This window comes from Sus scrofa, chromosome 15 (genome assembly GCF_054392235.1).
Source record: "Sus scrofa isolate SSC_HxYL_T2T_F1_AM1 chromosome 15, Sscrofa_HxYL_maternal_Yorkshire_Landrace_v2.0, whole genome shotgun sequence".
Classification (NCBI taxonomy): Eukaryota; Metazoa; Chordata; class Mammalia; order Artiodactyla; family Suidae; genus Sus; species Sus scrofa.
Genome location: NC_139397.1, coordinates 93662309 through 93683625, shown reverse-complemented (window position 1 = coordinate 93683625; position 21317 = coordinate 93662309). Strand labels below are relative to the sequence as shown.

At 45.0% G+C, this 21317-nt stretch overlaps 1 protein-coding gene and 1 long non-coding RNA gene across 11 annotated transcripts in view; one reads left to right on the top strand and one right to left on the bottom strand.

The window, feature by feature from the left end:
• Positions 1 to 21317, bottom strand: part of MAP3K20 (mitogen-activated protein kinase kinase kinase 20) — a 204655-nt gene that overhangs the window by 24662 nt on the left and 158676 nt on the right. For 9 of the 10 annotated variants that reach the window (XR_014829549.1, XR_014829548.1, XR_014829553.1 and 6 more), the window contains exons 12-16: positions 19580 to 19624; positions 17000 to 17030; positions 16756 to 16895; positions 12365 to 12427; positions 10919 to 11011 (exon numbers count right to left, since the gene is read on the bottom strand). Coding sequence is in view for 3 of the 10 variants with exons in the window: in XM_013990583.3 (XP_013846037.2) it covers positions 10919 to 11011; positions 12365 to 12427; positions 16756 to 16895; positions 17000 to 17030; positions 19580 to 19624 (372 nt within the window). In the remaining 7 variants the exon portion in view is untranslated. Of the gene's footprint in view, positions 1 to 4016; positions 4563 to 10295; positions 11012 to 12364; positions 12428 to 16755; positions 16896 to 16999; positions 17031 to 19579; positions 19625 to 21317 lie in introns of those variants that run through there. The other variant, XR_014829554.1, reaches the window with a different exon arrangement.
• Positions 16866 to 19827, top strand: LOC106508121 (uncharacterized). Its single transcript, XR_001304693.3, has 3 exons — positions 16866 to 16981; positions 18114 to 18206; positions 19705 to 19827. It is a non-coding gene; the product is annotated as an uncharacterized LOC106508121 (long non-coding RNA).

Genomic DNA, 21317 nt, shown 5'->3' with positions numbered 1-21317 from the left:
CAGTCAGTCTGGGTTTCTGAACCAAGAGAAGGTGGTATGGCTTATCTAACTATTGCTTAAAATGTTTTTAATACTGGCAAATGGGCTGCAAATAAACTTTTCCCCAGGTCCCTCAAAATACAAAAAGATGTTCTTTTACCTCCTCAGTTCTCCTACCTCTCATGTCTCCAGAAATGACTCCAAGACATACAATTAAAAACAAACAAAAAACCTGTCTGGTTAGTAGGCATTGTTTATTATCAGTCCAAATCCTGATGTGGGTATGGTGGTCATACATCTTTGCTCTTGTAACATAGTGTTTTAATTTCAAGTAATCTGTGCTTCTACAGTTGATTATGCTCAAGATCTAATTTTTATTTCCGAAAACACAAGTCACTGGGAGTGATCTAGGTCTTCTCTCTACAGAACTTGCAGTGATTCTCAGAGACCTCCAAGCCTGATTCTAAAAGCAAAGGTCTCTAATATGATCAATGACTCTGCCTGTCATCGTGGAGTCACCAACCATGGCCATAGGCAGTCACAATTTTTTTTGTTTCTCTTACTTTTTACAAATTTACTCTCCTCTCATAGTCTTACTTTATATAAACTCCTAACCTGTGATTCACACACTATGATCAGTGTAGCTGGATGCGACAAGAGCAACCCAAGGACATCTAAGCCAACCATGGGTTCATTGGGAGACAGGAGCTCTCTTTGAGCTAAGGACACATCTTCCTATAGCTGGAAACCAGCAATCATGTGTTTGCCATTTACTTAAACCTATGTTACATCACGTTTACTTCCTTGCTACTCGTGATTTTGAAAGGAATCATAATCTTGGTTAAGAAGACCAAGAGTGGTCCAAGAATGTGCTAAAGCCGGGCTTCCTGAGCTGATGGCTTTCAGTTCTTCCCAACTTCGGTGATGTCACACTGGCAGTTTGAAATTGGCCATGGTGGGAGTATTGACAGCATGGAAAGCTGCAAACACTACAAGTCAGGATTGTTTTCTCCAGTCATTAGACATTTTCTGGCAGGCCATTTCTACACATGACTATCAATCCATCACCAAGGATGTATGGGACACCTCTCCCAGTTTTTAGTTCTCTAGGAAGCTGCCTGACCTGTTTGACAAAATACACTGCCACCTCTAGTTGGAAATCAGCAGCAAGTCATGTAGTCAAATTCTCAAGTGCATTTGTTCCTTTGCTGTCAATTAAAACTTGGGTTTCTCACAGACCCCTACCACTGCAAGCTTGTATACTTAGGCACACAAACACATGTGTATGCACATACGTTCTTCCCCAAAATAGCGAGTCATGGGAAATAAACTTCCCTACACTGATTTTTTTTTTTTAATTGAAGTATAGTTGATTTACAGTGTTGTGTTAGTTTCAGGTGTACAGGAAAGTGATTCCATTATACATACATATAATATGTATGTATATATTCTTTTTCAGAGTCTTTTCCCTCAATAGGTTATTACAAAATCTTGAGTGTATGTCCTTGTACTATACAGTAGGTCCTTGGTGCTCATCTATTTTCTATATAGCAGCGCCGGCACTGAATTTTTAAGAACCGCAAGACATAGCAAAGTAAAGCAAAGCACTGCCTTTTAGTGCTTCTGAAATTTACAAAAGGTGTTGGCTTTTTACTTCCTTACAAAATCCTTTCCTTTGTGCCCTGTTATTGTATTCATGTTTATCTACCCATTTATAAAAACTACACAATAGGAAAAAAAGCCCTATTTGACAGTTTTTGATATTTATAGTGCTTTGAGAAAGGGCCTGGAGATTCAATTACGTTTACTAAATGCCACATTTTATAAGCAATCTAATAAAGACGTAAAACACACAATCGTAAGTGGGATATTTGTAAAAAGCAGCCGTTTTTAACCTATAGATGAAACAAGCAGAGAAACAGAACTATTCAGTGAATTTCTTCAGGTGGGGAGTGGGAGTGATGGGGCGGAAGGGGGGAGAAGGCGAGGTGGATGGGAAAAGCCTTCCACTCTGATGGGGGTAGTTTGTGCTGCTTCCACCTCTTCCAAATGTTCCTCTTATTTTTCTTGCCCCTTCAAAATAACTCTTGAGGAGTTCCTGCTGTAGTGCAACTCTGAAGCACCAGAATGCAGGTTCGATCCCTGGCCTGGCACAGTGGGTTAAAGGATCTGGTGTTGCTGGCGCTGCGGCACAGATTGCAGCTGTGGCTAGGATCTGATCCCTGGTCCGGGAACTCCATGTACCACGGGGTGGCCAAAAATGAAAAAGACAAAACAAAACCAAAAACTGTCAAAAGGAAATCAGAAATGATGGTCAGCTGGAGGGAGGGGGCTGGAGTCTGGAAGCCTGAGTCTAGTTAAAGGTCCGCTGGAGCCAGGGTGTCAGTTCCCAGGCTTCTCCCCTAAGCCCGGTCTCTCCTCTGTGGCAGGTGATCCACTTAGACCCACAGGAACCCAGCTTCAATCAGGTCTCCTGGCCTCGCTGGGCAGAGGGGGACCGAGGACGCAAGGGACAAAGTCTGTGAGGGTCCAGCACTCAGGAGGAATGGACGGCTCCTCAGAGAGTTCCCTCAAAACTCTGCTTTTGAATTGTTAAGACACCAAGTCTCAAAAGGATCTTGGTGAGAAAACTGCTGGATGATTTGATAGTTTATTCCTTGGTAATTTGAAAATCAAAGTTCTTGACTGGTGAGCCTATAAGAGATATAATAATAAACTCTGTGGAGCTGAACATTTCAATAAAAAAGGGTGGTTGCCATCCTGAGACATGCATAAAGCTGCCTGAGATTCTGGAAGCCAATTTCCTTCTGTACCAAGTAGAGGCCTTAGATGACCAAAAGCAAGGCGCTCTCAATATGAAACAAAAATAGTGATGGTTCAGTATTAACTGACCATTTTTTTTTTTTTTTTTGCCTTTTTATTACCAATATACCAATTTTGGGAGACGATGATGCTTTCCAAAAAGAAGCGGTGTGACACCGTGGCTGAGCTCTTGGGAAGGATCTGCTCTAAGCAGTAGGGAGTCTGGGGGAGAAACATTTTCTCTGCTCTGCTCAGTCTCCTCCTGGGCTTGATATGGGCATAATGCTTCCTGTGAGGGTGGGTGGTAACCATATACCAGGAAAATGTCTGCAATGTACTTGCCACAGTGTCTGGCTAAGGTATGATGATAAGAACCATCGGAGTTCCTATCGTGGCGCAGTGGAAACAAATCTGACTAGGAACCATGAGGTTGCAGGTTCGATCCCTGGCCTCACTCAGTGGGTTAGGGATCCGGCAGTTTTGTGAGCTGTGGTGTAGGTCACAGATGCGGCTCGGATTTGGTGTTGCAGTGGTGTAGGCCGGCAGCTGTAGCTCCAATTCAACCCCTAGACTGGGAGCTTCCACATGCCTTGAGTGTGGTGCTAAAAAGGCAAAAGACAAAAAAAAAAAAAAAAAAAAAAGAAAAGAAAGATTCATCATAAGCTTTCCAGGCCCCTTGCACAGGAAATTTGTGCTGAAAATGATCCAATTTCTGCAAATACCGCTTTCAACTTTGAGGCTGCCTCAATGTATAATTCATTTATTTTATTTTTTATTAAAGTATAGTTGATTTACAATGTTCTGTCAATTTCTGCTATATAGTGAAGTGACCCAGTTATACACATATATACATTCTTTTTCACATATTATCTTCCATCATGGTCTATCCCAAACGATTGGATATTGTTCCTGTACAGCAGGACCTCATTGCTGAACCATTCTACATGGATTTTTTTTTTTTTTTTTTCTGTATAGGGCCACATCCATAGTATATGGGTTTCCAGGCTAGGGGTCAAATTGGAGCTACAGCTGCTGGCCTACACCACAGCCACAGCAATGCAGGATCCGAGCCACATCTGTGACCTACACCACAGCTCACAGCAATGCTGGATCCTTAACCCACTGAGTGAGGCCAGGATCAAAATCACCACCTCACAGTTCCTTGTAGGATCCGCTTCACAACAGGGAACTCCAGCTAACCCCAAACCTCCAGGCCATCCCATTCTACATTGTTATTTATTTATTTATTTTTTTGTCTTTTTGTCTTTTGCTGTTGCTGTTGCTGTTGCTGTTGTTGCTATTTCTTGGGCCGCTCCTGCGGCATATGGAGGTTCCCAGGCTAGGGGTTGAATCGGAGCTGTAGCCACCGGCCTACGCCAGAGCCACAGCAACGCGGGATCCGAGCTGAGTCTGCAACCTACACCACAGCTCACGGCAACGCCGGATCGTTAACCCACTGAGCAAGGGCAGGGAGCGAACCCGCAACCTCATGGTTCCTGGTCGGATTCGTTAACCACTGCGCCACGACGGGAACTCCTCTACATTGTTATTTAAGTTAATCATTACTTTACTCTTTAGAAATGGGTCAAGTAAACAGGTAAAACTTATTCTCACTTCTCATTAATTAAATTGTCAGGAAGGCCTTGGGTCCAATGATTTTCCCCTGCAAGATTGGCTCAAAAAAGGAAAGGAAAAAGAATGGTTCTTTCTTTCTTTTTTTTTTTTTTTTGGTCTTTTTGCCATTTCTTGGGCCACTCCTGGGGCATATGGAGGTTCCCAGGCTAGGGGTCTAATTGGAGCTGTAGCCACCGGCCTAAGCCAGAGCCATGTCTGCAACCTACACCACAGCTCACGGCAATGCCGGATTGTTAACCCACTGAGCAAGGGCAGGGATCAAACCCGCAACCTCGTGGTTCCTAGTCGGATTCGTTAACCACTGCGCCACGACGGGAACTCCAGAATGGTTCTTTCATTTGTGGATGAAATCTTTTTTTTCTTTTTCTTTTGTCTTTTCAGGTCCGAACCTGTGGCATATGGAGGTTCCCAGGCTAGGGGTCAAATCAGAGCTACAGCTGCTGGCCTACGCCACAGCCACAGCCACAGCTACTCGGGATCAGAGCTGTAACTGCAACCTACACCACAGCTCACGGCAATGCCAGGGATTGAACCTGTATAACTCATGGATGCTAGTCAGGTTCATTAACCACTGAGCCACGATGGGAACTCCTGTGGATGAATTCTTGAATCACATGGTACCGAGTCTGGTGAGGGCCTGGTCATCCTGAGAAGGTAGGGGCAGCAAAGACTAAGCTCGTGGGCAGGGGGTCACTCAGGGGCTCTGGACCCCTGGAGCAGGCACAGGCTCTCAGGCGTGCATGGCTTTCCTTGGTATGGTGAATCAACCTCACTTTTGTGCCATAATGCATCTGGTTGTAAAATGAGGCTAAAAAAAAAAAGGATTTCTTTCATTTGAATGCTTTGTTCGTCACGGCTGACAGGTCTTACAAGGAAAGGTGTTGTTTTCTACCTGCATTTGTGTATTTGTGTATAAGGTCATTATTTCCATTGTTTCCTGTTAGTAGGCTAGTTACTGAAGTGACAAACCATTTTTAAGTGGTAGTTAGCTGGTGGTGCTTCTCAGAGGCAATGGGGAAACACAGCTACTGTTTTCATGATACAGTCACTGCCATGCTTTATTCCCCGTGGCTGCCACAAGAACACATCTTTCATTTGAATTGTAAAATCAAAATGGTCAAGCAGATCTTCTTGGTATGCAAACTCAGATTTGGAGAGTTCCAATCCTCCAGTGTTCTCGTATGACTTATTCCAGTCAAGGAGATGAGAAGCAGTCAAGTGAGATGGGAGGAAAGGCGCCACATTTTCCATGAAGATAGGTTTATGGGAAGTCAGTTAATTGGGCTTTTGAAGATGTCCTTTTTTCTAGGGTTCTACCTCAAAGGGTCAAGGTAACAGGTCGAAAGTACCCAATTATGCCAGACTGTAGCCTAACAGTATGAAATCACTTCTCGCCAATATGGTGTAAATTGAAATCTCAGTCTGGGGTAGTTTCGACCTGGATGATAATTTATTCTAGGATTGTTTTGTGAAAGTTTGCAGATAGCTTAAGTATCTTGGGCCAAGTATGAGAGCTAGCACATGTTTCATATCAAGGTGATGATGAAGATGTAATGTCGGGTCTCAGCTCCATCCCTTCGTCATCCTGGGCTGGTAACACACTTTCTCTAATCAAGGATGACAACGCGGTGTGCCTCATGCAGCTCATAGAAATGTCAAGGGGATAAATGAGAGGACAAGTATGAAATAACTTGAGCTTTTCAGAAAGAGGTACTCTCTAAGCATAAGGGTTTTTTTTTTTTTTTTTTTTTTTTTTTTTTTTTTTTTGTCTTTTGTTTTTTCACGGCTGCACCCGAGACATATGGAGGTTCCCAGGCTAGGGGTCTAATTGGAGCTGGAGCTGCCAGCCTATGCCACAGCCACAGCAACTCCAGATCCGAGCCGAGTCTGCAACCTACACCACAGCTCATGGCAATGCCGGATCCTTAACCCACTGAGCAAGGCCAGAGATTGAACCCACGTGCTCATGGATACTAGTCAGGTTCATTAACTACCACTGAGCCATGATGGGAACTCCTAAGCATAAGCTTTAAACAGCATATTCAGAAAATTAAAATTATTTGCAAATGACCATGAGTCTCTTTGAGCCCATTTTCTTTCTTTCTTTTTTTTTTTTTGTCCTTTTAAGTCCACACCCACAGCATATGGAAGTTCCCAGGCTAGGGGTTGAATCAGAGCTATAGCCACTGGCCTACACCACAGCCACAGCAATACCAGATCCGAGCTGTGTCTGTGACCTACACCACAGCTCATGGCAATGCCAGACCCGTAACTTACTGAGCAAGGCCAGGGATTGAACCTGCATCCTCATGGATACTGGTCAGATTTGTTTCCGCTGAGCCACGATGGAAACCCAAGCCCATTTTCAAAATTCATCTCTTCCAAAAAAGCTTTTCCTGATTAACCTCACCCATTCTAGTCATTTCTTTACACTTTGAGCACCTTGGTGTTACATCCACATTGTATATTTCACTTTATATCTATTGCATGATAAGGTCATCTATCCAGCCACACTACAAACCCGGGCACAGTCCTGGCCCCTCCCTCTCTCCCCATCTCCAGCTAGTGACACACGCTAATCAGTTCCATCTCGGTGTCCTTGGGCGCGTGGCACTTCCCTGGCGCTGTCATAGCCTCAGCTCCTTGTCCCTTTTCACCTGGTTGTTTGTACTGTCTGTTCATAGGCCTTTCTCACTCTATCTCTGCGTCCTTTCCAATTCATCCTTCTCTGTGCTTTTGAGAGTTTTTTTTTTTTTTTTTTTTTTTTGTCTCTTTTTTTAGGGCTGCATCCATGGCATATGGATGTTCCCAGGCTAGGGATCCAATTAGAGCTGCAGCTGCCGGCCTACACCACAGCCACAGCAATGCCAGATCTGAGCCGGGTCTGTGACTTAGACCACAGCTCACGGCAACACCGGATCCTTAACCCACTGAGTGAGGCCAGAGATCGAGCCTGCATCCTCATGGATCCTAGTCAGATTCGTTTCTGCTGAGTCATGACAGGAACTCCTGAGAGATCTTTAAAAAATATAAGTAGACTTCTAAAAAAAAAAAAAAGTAGAAGTCTATCTACATCCTGCTTAAAACTCTTCAAACTCCTTAGCTTAGCACATGAGACCTTCTTTTTCTGGCCTTAACTCTCACCACACTTTTCTACCTGCTTTGTGCTAAGTCTTCCCAGAGGGATGGATGCTTGAGTCGAGTTGTGAGGTCCCATAGAAATCAGCCCAAAGAAGAGCTGCCTGTGTTTTCCTGCCTTCATGCTTCTGAGATTTTGCACATGCTGTTCCTTTTGCCTTCCATGTCTTCTGCCTGCCTAATAATTCCTAACGGTTTTCAAAGTTTAGTTCACACATTACGTCTACCAAGAAGACGTAAAGCTCCTCCTCTGAGCCCTTTCTGCGTCTGTTTCACTGCTCATCCACTGCGCTTCCATTAAATGATGTTCATGATGTTGCATCATTTTCTATTTAAAACCATTAATTGATTTTGTCTATTTTTTTTTTTTTTTGGCTATTTCTTGGGCCGGCTCCCGCGGCATATGGAGGTTCCCAGGCTAGGGGTTTAAGTGGAGCTGGAGCCACCAGCCTACACCAGAGCCACAGCAACGCTGGATCCGAGCCACGTCTGCAACCTACACCACAGCTCACGGCAACGCCGGATGGTTAACCCACTGAGCAAGGGCAGGGAGCGAACCCACAACCTCATGGTTCCCAGTCGGATTTGTTAACCACTGCGCCACAATGGGAACTCCTGATTTTGTCTGTTTCTTTCTAACTATGGGTTCCTTGCAAGGCATACTATACTTTTTTTTTTGGCCTTCTTAGGGCCACATCCATGGCATATGGAAGTTCCCAGGCTAGGGAGTGAGTCAGAGCTGCACCTGCTGGCCTCCACCACAGCCACAGCAATGCCAGATCTGAGGCACATCTGCAACCTAAGCCACAGCTTGTGGCCACGCTGGATCCTCAATCCACTGAGCGATGCCAGGGATCAAATCCACATCTTCGTGGATACGAGTCAGGTCCTTAACCCGTTGAGGCACAACAGGAATTCCATACTTTCTGAAGTTGCACTCTGAGCATCTACATAGGACCCAGTAGGTCCTCAGTAAATGCGATGAGTGAATGGATGAACTTATTACTCTGCATGGGTGACCAAGGATGAGCAGATAATCAAAAGCTGCAGAGATTTTAGGCCTTGAGGATAACCAACGACTCAAGAAGTCTCTTCCATCATGGTCAAAAACAGACCACTGTCTTTGGTCTCAAATATCTTCTAGAGTCTCCGATTTTTTCTTTTCAGTTTTCCACATTAACAATTCATTTCCCTGTTAAGTGAAAATTATTTTCTTGGTGGAGACTACTCTTTTTTTTAATGCAGAGTTTGATTTATTAGCTTTTAATGCTTTCATGTACATGAAAAGCAACTTTACAGGTTTTCCTCATTATGTACATGCATTCAGTTGTTTAAAATTTTTTATTACTCAACGAATTTTATGACATTTATATGTGTACAATGATCATCACAACCCAAGGTGGAGACTACTCCTGACAAGTCTCTTTCAAGAAAATTCTTCCCTCTTCTTATACTACCTACCAGCCATAAAAGTGTTTAAACACAGAGTGCTCATAAATTAAGTTCAATGGAACTGAGGATCCTAAAGAAGGCAAATTGAAACATGTTAAGGTGTTTCCTATTAGATAGACCTGGTGAGCCCACAGCTACAGAATCTCAGGACTGGAAGGGCCCTTGGTTGTTGTTGGAGAGGAAATTACTCCCCTGCTCCGCTTTCCATAGCTGCTTCTAACAAGGAGAATGAATAGACAGTGATTTGTTTTCAGAGGGAAAAGAAAAGTGTCCCTATACTAGACACCTGCAGTCAGAGGGGCTTTCACTCAATCAAGTTCTGTGGCCCATACAAGGGAGGTTAAGATTTCCATTCAGCAAGAGCATCAATATACCTGCAGTGGTGCAGGTAAAACACTCTGGCAGGTGTCTAGAGAGAGCATCTTTTGAAGCCCCAGGAGAAACTCAACCCCTTGCAACAACTTCCAATCATTCCCAAACGCTGGTTCCAGGAGTGGCCTGGGGAAAGTGAGGTTTAATTAGCGAGGGCTGCTGGGCCAGCAGAGCCCCACCAGCTCTAGCAGAGCAACGGGCTCAGGTTGTGAGGAGCTGTTTTTCCAAGGTCTCTTTGGCTGCGTCAAAGGAAAGGCACCCATAGTGCAGTAGTAAAGAGCTTGGTTCTGGGGTCAGAGGGGTCTGCGTTCAGATCCTTCTGCTGCTTGCTAGCCATGCAACCCTTGGGTAAGTTATTTAACCTTTTAGAGCCTTAGTCTCCTTATTTGTAAAATGCGGGGGAAATAGCATCTACACTGGAGTCCTGTGTGCCTGGAGCCCAGTAAGTGTTTAATTAATAGACGTGACCAATATTACTAGCAATTCCTAGTCATCTGAAGTAACACACACCCATTATGATTTCAATTCATATGCCACCAAGCCCACACAATTTGCTCAGACTCTAAAAATAACATAAAGTCACAGCCTGACTCAATGAGAACTTGTCAAATGTCCTGCCACCGTATTTAGAGCTGATAATTTGGGTTTCCATTTTGCCTATAGTTGCATTCTTGGTGTTGTTCTACTCTTGATATTATAAGTGATTCCCCTTTACGGAGTTCCCGTCATGGCTCAGTAGTTAACGAATCCGACTAAGAACCATGAGGTTGTGGGTTTGATCCCTGGCCTCGCTCAGTGGGTTAAGGATCTGGCGTTGCCATGAGCTGTGGTGTAGGTCGAAGATGTGGCTCAGATCCCTCGGCTACAGCTTCCATTAGACCCCTAGCCTGGGAACCTCCATATGCCGTGGGTGCAGCCCTAGAAAAAGACAAAAAGACAAAAAACAAACATACAAACAAACAAAACACCTGATTCCCCTTTAAAAACAAAGAAACAGGAGTTCCAGCTGTGGTTCAATGGGATCCACAGTGCCTTTGCAGCGCCAGGTTGCAGGTTTGATCCTAAAGGATCCAGTGTTGCTGCAGCATAAGTCACAACTGTGGCTCAGGTCTGATCCCTGGCCCAGCAACTCCATAGGCCTCTGGGCCGCCAAAAAAAGATTAAACAAAGGAGGAATAAAACAATCCAAAGAAACAGGAAAATAGGAAGCTGTGATGCCACGAAGTATAAACAATTACTCTCGAGTCTGTGCCCTCCACCTTAACCAACGCCCCAACACTACCCCTGCCCCCATGGTTTGCAGTGAGCTTCGTTGAAGGTTTGGGTGGCACACAGGGCTCTTTAGCTGAATGAGAAAGCTTCCCAGATTGGCTGACAGAGGCAGCTGGCAGCCTTTCAACTAAATTCTATTTTATAAAGTCTATACATTTACTCAGAATCATGTAACCAGCTGGTAGGGGGCATATAAAACCAGAGAGTTCCAGGAGAGAAAAAGTAAATTAGATTGAAATTTATCCAAAGGATTTAAAACGTGATTTACCTGTGGGCCAGTTCCTGGTTTCAAGTGAAAACCAAAAACAAGTTCAAGGTTCACTATTTTTTCCTCATTTTCTTCAGGTTCTCCTACTGAGTCCTAAAATAGAAAGCCAAGCACCGTTTATTCTATTTTTTAAAAACACATTTAAATAGAATATTTTTTTAATTTTTAAATTGCAGAATGAAATACAGACTTTTCATCACAACCCAATTGCATAGCATTTCCATCCCAAACCCCCAGCCCATCCCTCCACCCCCCAACCTGTCTCCTTTGGAAACTAGAAGTTTTTCAAAATCCGTGAGTCACTATCTGTTCTCCAAAGGCACCATTTATTCTAGATGGTGTTTTGTACTTTTACTTCTCATGTAAAGGAGATGATTTCTTAGCACTAGTTTTTCCATTCTAATCTACTGGTTAGTTTTTGGTTATTTTGGATTACACTAAACCTATAATTGCTTAGAGCAAGAGAAACGACATATGAAGGTTTTGAGAACTTTGCTAAAGGCTCTGTCGCAAGCACTACAAACTGAATGTCACCGTCTCACGTTTCTCACGATGCATCTTACATTGTGCAATTTTCCCCTAGAGATGCACTTAGTCCCTAGAGATGCATGAAGACTCCACCTTGAAGAGTTTTGCAACACTCAAGGTATTTACAAGCTATTTCCAAAGAAGAAACGCAGTTCCTAGAGCATCGTGGATGGAGGGTCAAGCAGAGGAACACAGTGAAAGAGAAGAGTTCTGGGTACTTACTGCAAGTATCCACTAACTTTATTAATTTAATTTAATTTAATTTATTTATTTGCTTTTCAGGGCCACACTCACGGCATATGTAGGTTCCCAGGCTAGGGGCTGAATCGGAGCTGAAGCTGCCGGCCTATGCCACAGCCACAGGATCTTTAACCCACTGAGCGAGGCCAGGGATCGAACCTGCATCCTCCCGGATATTACCACTGAGCTACAATGGGGACTTTTATTAATTTTATAACAGACTATGCCATATACCTTTAGAGTATCTCCAAAATAATATGTTAAATATACTAATACGTTATTCAAACGGTAAAACTCCTACCCCTCAATGCAAATGGTAAATCCAGAGCCTAGCGTGCGAATTCCTTCATCGACTCTCATGTTGGACAAAAGTCTCCCGAGCCAGGTGGGAGGCCAGAGGTCCTTGCCTGCAACGTTGGCACTTACATCCCCAAGCCGCTAAGGTGACATGTGTGTTCTTATCATGTCCATATCGTTAATATTTCAACTCGTAAAGAACAAGGGCATTCAATTTCTGCACATCCCAAGCTTCTCTCAAAGGGCCTTTTGTTGGAGACATATGATTAAATTTCACTTCAAACAACAGTTGCCGACATCGGCAAATTCAGGTGTGGATGTGGCAGGTGCATACGTCAATAAAAGCAGCATATTCTTAGTAAGAAAAAAAAGCTTGCTTACCTTAATAAGTGGTGGGAAGTGAAACAAGTTTAGGTAATCGTGGGTTAATTTCTCAATGGCTGACTGTAAAAGAAAAAAAAATCACATGATCTTTATTAATGATCCGATAATGCCAAGAAAGGATTAAAATTATTGTGCACATACAAAGGCATTCTTTATTTATATAGTTCATAAAATACCTTGGGGATGTTAATATCCAACATCTATTGAGAATGAACCTGATTGTTCAAAGTACTATGGGTAGTTTATAATTATTTAATGGAACAGGAAGATATTTTCAAGATGTTAAGTCTCAGAGTTTAAAAAATAAATAAAACCATTCTTCAAATAGTGGTGGAGGAGAGCAGTGACAAGTTAATATTCTAGTGTACAGAATGCCGTTGTCACCCTGAGTAACTGTGGGGAAAACAACAAAGAACACGAATATATCACCAGAGGCTTTCATTAGGGCTGAAATCTCACTAAAGGGTTTACTGCATTGTAAGGGCCTTTCTGTGGGTTTATGTCCTAACGCTCCCTCCCCTAAAGGAGCACAAAGAACTCTTAAAGGAAAGGAGGACAATTTAAATTATGATTCTTTTTTATACGCATCAGGTATAATCCAGCTTTTCTGTGAACTGAACATATCACGTAGAGAGTCAAAAAGTGCCAATGTGAGAAAAATTAGATGCATTTTTTTAAAAGTGAAATGCAAGCTGTTGACACTTGACAATGTAATGAGCACCTACCGGATGTTCAGCTCTATTCCTTCCACAGGGTTCCTCCACATGAGGGCTTCCAGGCTGGGGCCAGGAGGGAGCCAGGACAGGCCGAAAGGGACAGCCTCGTAGCAAAAGGCTAGGTGGACCGACTTTCTAGTTTTATGACCCCCCAACCTGTGGGCTGACAGCCTCGTTGGGAAGGTTTGCAACAATGCCCTGCCTTCCTCAGTGAGAGAGCAGAGAACGGAGGCCACCTTCCCCCTCCCCCGGTCTGGAGGTGCCCTTGCGGTGTCCCGTGCCAGATGGCCCAGCCGGACACAGAGCGTAGGCAGGATGCTCCCAGACCTTGTCTGTCAGAGGTACCCAGGACCCAGCTGAGTTTAAGAGAAGGTCACCTTCGGACGGCGCTCCCCACCCCCCACCCCTGTAACAGGGCCCTGGCTTCCGCAGAGGTGGAGGGCCCACAGCCTGACTCTTGAGACTCGCCCTCCGGGAACTGACTTTCTGTGCACATGCAGACTCTTCCAGGAGCCAGAGGAGGGGGTCTCTGGTCCCCACACAGATGCTGGCTATGCCCCTCCTTTGGGGCTCAGGACAGACACTGCTCCAAACTGCCAAGACTCCGAATCAGGAGAAGTTGTATATACATGTTTTATCTCTTTTCTAGGATGTAAATTCCTTAAGGGCAGGATTCTTTGTATCTTCACAGGCCCAGTACTGTGATTAGTATGCATCCACTGAATTTGTTGAATGATAATTGGCAAGTTTGGACACTGCCTGCCTTAATGATACTAACCAGTATGGAGGGGCACTTTCACTGGCCTAAGCCGATTTGGGGAATGTTTATTGATTTCTTTAGTGTTTTGTTTGGGTTTTTTGGCCACACCTGCGGCATATGGAAGTTCCCAGGCTAGAGGTTGAATTGAAGCTGCTGCTGCCAGCCTACACCACAGCTCATGGCAATATGGGATCTGAGCCTAGTCTATGACTTAACACCACAGCTCACAGCAACACCAGATCCCCGACCCCCTGAGCAAGGCCAGGGATCAAATTCACATCCTCATGGATACTAATGGGGTTTGTAACCCAATGAGTCATGATAGGAACTCTGGTCTGGGGATATTTACTTTACTTTTTAATTTTTTCGTCTTTTCCAGGGCCGCACCCATGGCATATGGAGGTTCCCAGGCTAGGGGTCTAATCGGAGCTGTAGCTGCCAGCCTACGGCCACAGCCATAGCAATGCCAGATCTGAGCCGCATCTGCGACCTACACCACAGTTCACAGCAACGTCAGATCCTTAACCCACTGAGTGAGGCCAGGGATCGAACCTGCAACCTCGTGGTTCCTAGTCAGATTCGTTTCTGCTGCGCCACAAGGGGAACTCCGATTTTACTTTATTATTTTATTTTTGAATGGATTCATCCATATCTTTTATTATTTTATTTTACAATTTTCATTTTTTTCCATTATTGTTGATTTTGGTCTGGGAATCTTTAAATGACTGTGGCTGTCAGGGAGCATCACGGCTTGCCAGCCCTGTCCTCTCGACTGCTCCTTAAGGGATGCTGGTGCTTTTTCAAGGCAGGAGAGGCAAAGGGGAAGTGGGAGCATCTTATTTAGCATCTGCAAGATAGGCCACAATTTATCAAATCTCTCTCTTAGAACCCTGCAACTTCTCCGTACCAGAGAAAAGAATTTTCCCTACTGTGGCCCATCTAAGCCAGCACTGCTTTTCAGGATGGACTTGCCTGCAGCTAGGGGTCGAGATGAAATTATTTACCAGCCTTTGAGGTGTATGTTTATGCATGAGGTTTCCTGCCCATCTCCTGAGAGGGAACAGATGGTGGGTTAAGGCTAAGCCATTGTCCAAAGGATGCTGAGGGCCCATCCGTGTGTTTCTTACATGGATCCAGGGCTCACAGGACAGGAGTGGATGGGAGGATTTCTGTAGAAAGCCTGGTACAGTAGCTCCAACTGAGGCAAAGAGAAAACTGTTGCATGTGGGGTGAGCCTTTGTCAAGATGTGGATCTGAGGAGTTCCTGTCGTGGCTCAGCGGTTAACAAACCTGACTGGCATGCATGAGGACGCCAGTTTGATCCCTGGCCTCGCTTAGTGGGTTAAGGATCCGGCGTTGCCGTGAGCTGTGGTGTAGGTTCGGATCCCAAGTTGCTGTGGCTGTGGCATAGGCTGGCTGCTATAGCTCTGATTGGACCCCTGGCCTGGGAACCTCCATATGCCATGGGTGCAGCCCTAAAAAGAAAGACAAAAAATAGTAATAATAAAAAGATGTGGATCTGAGTAAGAAGGGGCCTTGTCTACATTTCCATCTCTTTTATATTTCTCTTCTTTCTAACCTGTGCCCACCCCTCCGTCTATCCACACTGGGCTTGAGGAGGTTTGGGGAGCAAACCCAATCTTATCATAAGAGCTCTCTTGAAACAGGCCTCTGGTTAATAACAAGGTGTCCATAGAGGCCGGCGAGTGTTGTTTCGTTTGTGGAACTAAGAAGCAAACCAAAGCAGAGAAACAAAAAACCAGATCTGGTGTCAAAACTACACACACAAAAAAGCACGACAGCAACAGAAACCGAAGTTTAGCTTTGAAAGCACTCAAAACTGAAGATTTGAGGGGAAATATTAGGAGTTCCTGAGAAAACAAGGGCTGAGAATACACACAGGATGGTATCTAATCCAGGTCAAAGCTTGGAGGCCTGCAGACTGAGCCCACATCCCCATGGCTTTAGGTGCTGTGATGGCCTCACTCAGCCCCTGGACACAGTCTGGCATCTTCAAGGGCTCCTGCTGGATACCCAGCCTCTGGCTTCACAGGAAGGCGCCCCCTGCCATTCTTGGGTGGGATGGTGGCTCTGCAGGCCCACAGAGCTTTAGCTCCACACGATGCTTCCTCCTATAGGCTGTGCCTCCCGCCAGCTTTAGCTCCACACAAGGCCTTTCCACAGGCTGTGCCTCCCGCCAGAAAACCTCCTCCGCATGCCCTTCTATGCCCTTCACACCTCCCGGTCCTGCAGTTCTCCTTCATCCAAGCCTTTCCGCAGCCCCACCTCACTTCTCCTTTGAGGCGGTCTTACACCTGTCATTTTACCGTTATTGCATGAATAACACCTGTCTTCTTCAAAAGGCTAGAGACTTCCTGAGGGCAGGGGTCTGATCGGCAGGTGTATCCAGTGACTTCTGCAGGGCCAGGCATGAACCCTTTGGTTTTGGGATTAGGAGGAGGGAGCAAGGGTCCCTGGGGGCAGCAGGTGGTGATCTGCTGGTAGGAAGTATTTCTGCACAATGCCATCCAGCTCAGCCTCTAACGTGACACAGGATCAACTCCGAGGTGGGTGCTCCATAAAGATTGGCTGATTGAATGAGCCCCTTCCTGAGGTACCTTTATTTATTTATTTATTTATTTTTTATTTTTTTGTCTTTTTTGCCATTTCTTGGGCCGCTCCTGTGGCATATGGAGGTTCCCAGGCTAGGGGTCTAATTGGAGCTGTAGCCACCAGCCTACGCCAGAGCCACAGCAACGTGGGATCTGAGCCACGCCTGCAACCTACACCACAGATCACGGCAACGCCAGATCCTTAACCCACTGAGCAAGGGCAGGGATCAAACCCTCAACCTCATGGTTCCTAGTAGGATTCGTTAACCACTGAGCCATGACGGGAACTCCCTGAGGTACCTTTAAATGGATGATATGCCCCTTGGAGACGATGCCCATGTCTTTCAAGTCTTCTTCCTCGAGAAGCAGCAGTCGCTTTCCCGTTATGTTGTTTTCCTTAAACAAGCTTGCATACACACTCATCTCTGCTGACGAGTCACCTGAAGGGAGTGATTTGAAGGCCGAAAAAAAAAAAAAATTAGACGCAATTGTATCCCAAGCAAAGTTAACTGCGTGAGTTAAGAAGGTAAGTAATTCCACTTGCCTTTTCTGACGAGTTGCTGAACCCAAAAATACTGCGAAAGAGAGGACACACAGGGTTTTGAAGATTCATTCATAGGCAGTGGTCAGACGTAACAGTGAAACACATAGTTTTCAATGGATTAAAATATCTTTAATTCTCACTCAACCACAAAACAGAGGATTTGCTCTTTTCAGTTTTAAACCTTCCAGCTTTCAAATTTGGAGACATCCATCCCTTTGGGGGTGGTGGGGAGGGGGGAGTCTTGGACACTTAAAGGATCATTAGTTTTCCTCTTTATTTGAAAGATATTAAAAAAACCCTTTCAAGAAGGTTCTTACTCATAAGGACTTTTCCATGTATGTGCCAGGGGTCCCCCGGGTTATTGAGGGGTCCTGGTTTACCCAGTAATTGGGTGAGTAATGAAGACCATACAGCAGTGGATAGAAAAATGGTGGCATGTGTCCTTTGATCAAGGCCTGCTTATGAAGTAGCTTTGTGGCCCAAGACAAGTTTAGCTGTAGGACTTGCTCTACAGAATGAGATTGGACCCGCTGACTTCACTGGAAGTTCGTTAGGCACAGGTTTACCCCAGCTTCTCACATTACCTAAGTGAAGCGAGACAGAATGGGGGGCCAGAACCAGGCCCACCAACTCTCTGGGGAGCCCCTTTGACCCTGGACATTTATTTGTTTGTTCGTTTATTTATTGCTTTTAAGGGCTGCACCCGAGGCGTATGGAGGTTCCCAGGCTAGCAGGCAAACTGGAGCCATAGCTTCTGGCCTACGCCACAGCCACAACAATGCCAGATCCAAGCCGCATCTGCGACCTACACCACAGCTCGTGGCAACGCCAGATCCTTAACCCACTGACCGAGGCCAGGGATCGAACCTGCGTCCTCATGGATATTAGTCAGATTTGTCTCTGCTGGGCCACACCAGGAACTCCTGGAAATTTATTTAAATGGCTTGAAAACTTTCAACCTCAGAGCAAAGTCTAAAAATAGCTGTTAGAGCTCAATGCCTTTTAAAACATTTCTTCTCAAATGAGATGGGACAACTTTGCAGCTTCGGATAAAGGGATTATATCCAGGCCTGTGAAAACAGGAGATCCTAAATTCTCTTTCCTTGTTAAGCAGGGCTGGCTGGAAATTTAGCGTCATCGGGGCACAGGGAATGGAAGAAGCAGAGGCAACCAGAGCCAGCGTCCTTGCCCTGCAGAAGCCACAGAGGTTAGCTCTTGCTGAGAGCAGTATTACTTCACCAGAATACCAAGGGCAGGGAGGGACATGCCACGGCCCGAAACCAGACTGAATTTGGTAAACCTTCCAAAGACCTTCCCAGGAGTTTCTCGTAGTGAGTTTGCACCTTGGGGTTTCCAGGTGTAAGCCTGCTAAGGCTGGCATACAAACTTTTTTTTCCTTTATTTAATGAAACCCAGAACTTACAGGATGGACCTAGATAGGCATACACACCTGAGGTCTCTGATCAAAAATTCTTACATCTTTTTTTTTTTTTTTTTTTTTCTTCCCATACCTGAGGCATGTAGAAGTTCCCGGGCCAGGGACTGAACCCCTGCTACAGCAGTGACCTGAGCCACAGCACCAACAATGCAGGGTCCTTAACCCGCTGAGCCCCAAGGGGCCTATTAGACCTGTTTTCTCCTAAGGAAACAGATACGGAGATGTAACAGGCTAAGTAGGATTATTCCTCATGATTTCTACCCAGAGTGTAGGGTGTAGGACTTCCTTTGGACTTAAATAGTCTGTTACATCCTCCCCCCAGGCATGAAGCCTCTCCAGCTCCAGTTGCAGAGAGTGTCTGGAAGCTTGTGTCCATTTCTTTCCGGGGAAGGTCAGAGGAAAGATGGCAAAATGGACAGGGCTAAGCCACTGCCCTAGCCAGATTTTTCTCCACTCTGGTTCAAGTCCATTCTTGGTCTTTCAGGAAAACTTAAGATAATTTTTTCCAAGTGTGTTCATTTGGTATCCTGGACTCTCCTTTTAACTTGTATTCACTACTGTATTCTGGAAAAGTTTTCAGAGCAAATAGGGAGGAGGAATTCTCTTCCAAGATTGGAAGAGTTACTTGCTTTGCTTATGAGGCCTTATTTTATTTTTTTTCGGCTGCAGTGTGCAGCAGCTTGATGTGCAGGGATTGAACCTGGTCTGGAGCAGTGAAAGCGCCTAATCCTAACCACTAGACCTCCTGGGAACGCCGGAGGCCTTATTTTAAATCATTACTGCATTAAAAATAGAAAAGCTTGGGGAGTTTCTGCTGTGGCCCAATGGGATCAGCAGCATCTTTGCAGCATCAGGACACAGGTTCCATCCCCAGCTGACACAATGGGTTAAAGGATACAGTGTTGCCGTAGCTGCTGCTTAGTTTGCAACTGTGGCTGGGATCCCTTTCCTGGCCCAGAAACCATCCATATGCCTCAGGGTGGCCAGAAGAGAAAAAAAAAGGAAAGAAAAACATGGAATCTCTTAACCTTTCCTAGCTAGGCTTTCCTAAGGCTCAAACCGTTCTAACCGCATTTTAACTCGTGGACAAATTTATGAACTACCTGCCCAGGTTAAATGAGTCATTAAGAGAAGCAACTTACCACGTCATCTTCCGTCCAAGCACCAATCTCAAAGGAAGGCAGCAGCTGCATGGGAAATATGAATGAAATGGGGGGGAAAAAAGGAATATTATCATTGTCTTTTTTTGTTTATCCTCTCTTTTCAGTATTTTAGCTCGGAGCTGCTGCTCTGCCCTGGCTTGGTTCTTCCTACAGGTTACCTTGAACGGAAACCAATTTTTTCGACCTTAAGAGGAATTTCACAGGGTTCCAAAGATGCTGCCCACAGAAGCCATAGTGTATCAACCGCTCTGTCACAATTCATCGAGCTTGGTGAGGCGTTACAATGGGACTCTGTACATCCGGGGTTTTTTTTTCTCTTGGTACGTGGCAAACCGAGGGTAGTTTTATCTCCCACAACAGGGCCTTGGCAGTCAAGGAATTTCTGACGTTTGTCAGATACCAGCGCCTTCTTTGGAATTCTCAGCCAACTCAAGGACCGTTAAGATTATTAGTGAAAATTCACGAGCAACTACCTGGTAACCAGATGTCTTATATGCATATTCTTACAGGGGGGTTTATGAGAGTTTGACTAAATGTCTCATGTGCACTGTATTTTTAAAACCAAATGCTATCAGGACAAGTGAAATTGCAATTGTCCTAAAGAACCCTGGTTGCAGAATTGCTCTAACTAAAACTAAACTAACCTCCCTCCCTGGCAGGTACACAAACACAAAAGACAACTTTGCAAGAGGGCTTCCGTCTGCCCATTTTCAGAGCCAAAGGGCTACCCACTTCAATATAGGCTCCATGGCCACAGACTAAACAATAAACCCCTACATCATTGGAAAATAAAACAAAACAAAACAAACAACAACTGTGTCTTGTGACTTGAAGTTGTTTGTGATAACCATTAGTTTTAACTAACTTGTCTTGCCAAAACGGTTGGATTGCTCATGAGATAAGAGGGCAAAATGTCCTTCAACATGTTTCAAATAAACATTTAGTGTGTGTGTGTGTAGGTGAGCTGAAAAAAAGAAATTGGATTTGGTTACTTTTACAATTAGTGTAAAAATCAGAGGATGGATGAGTTAATCCTTCTAATCTGCCGGTATTTGAAATTCACATGCTCAAAACCTTGCTAGGAAAGACAAGCCCCTGCCTTTAAAGAGATTTTCATTTAATCAGGAGGGAGGTTGGTATGGATTATACCTTTGGAGGAATTTAAGGCCACCTTCATCTTCACTTTCTCAGTGCCCAGCAGAGTGCCTGGCACACAAATCCTAGCAAAATTTTAATTGAAGGGTGCATTTCCCTCCATGCTAAATTCTCTGGTATAGAATTCAATGGCTATGGCTTTACCACGGAGAAGGGAGGGTTTCAGAGATTCAGATGGGGGATGGAAGACATAGTGGTTTGAGCCAGCACAGCAGGGCAAGGAGGAGAGGTGAGTCCTGGTGAGGAGAGGCAGCAAGGCAAGACCCTGGCAGTGGTGGTGGCGGGGGAGGAAGGAAGGATGGGCTCCATACAGTTGCCTGACCCGAGCTCCAGATGCCTGTGTGCGCAGGTCTGAGGCTAAGGGGAAACAGAGGCCAACTCTAGGGGGCCAGGCAGAAGTATTTAAAAAACCCATTGGTTACAATAAATCTGAAGGCAGAGAGTTTGAGGAGTACAGCTAAGTTCTGAGGGTATAAACTGCTACCACCCTAGACAAACTCTGCTATACCCTCATGTACTCTGATTCCCACAGAACTGCCCCTTCCCGCCTCTGAAATACCTG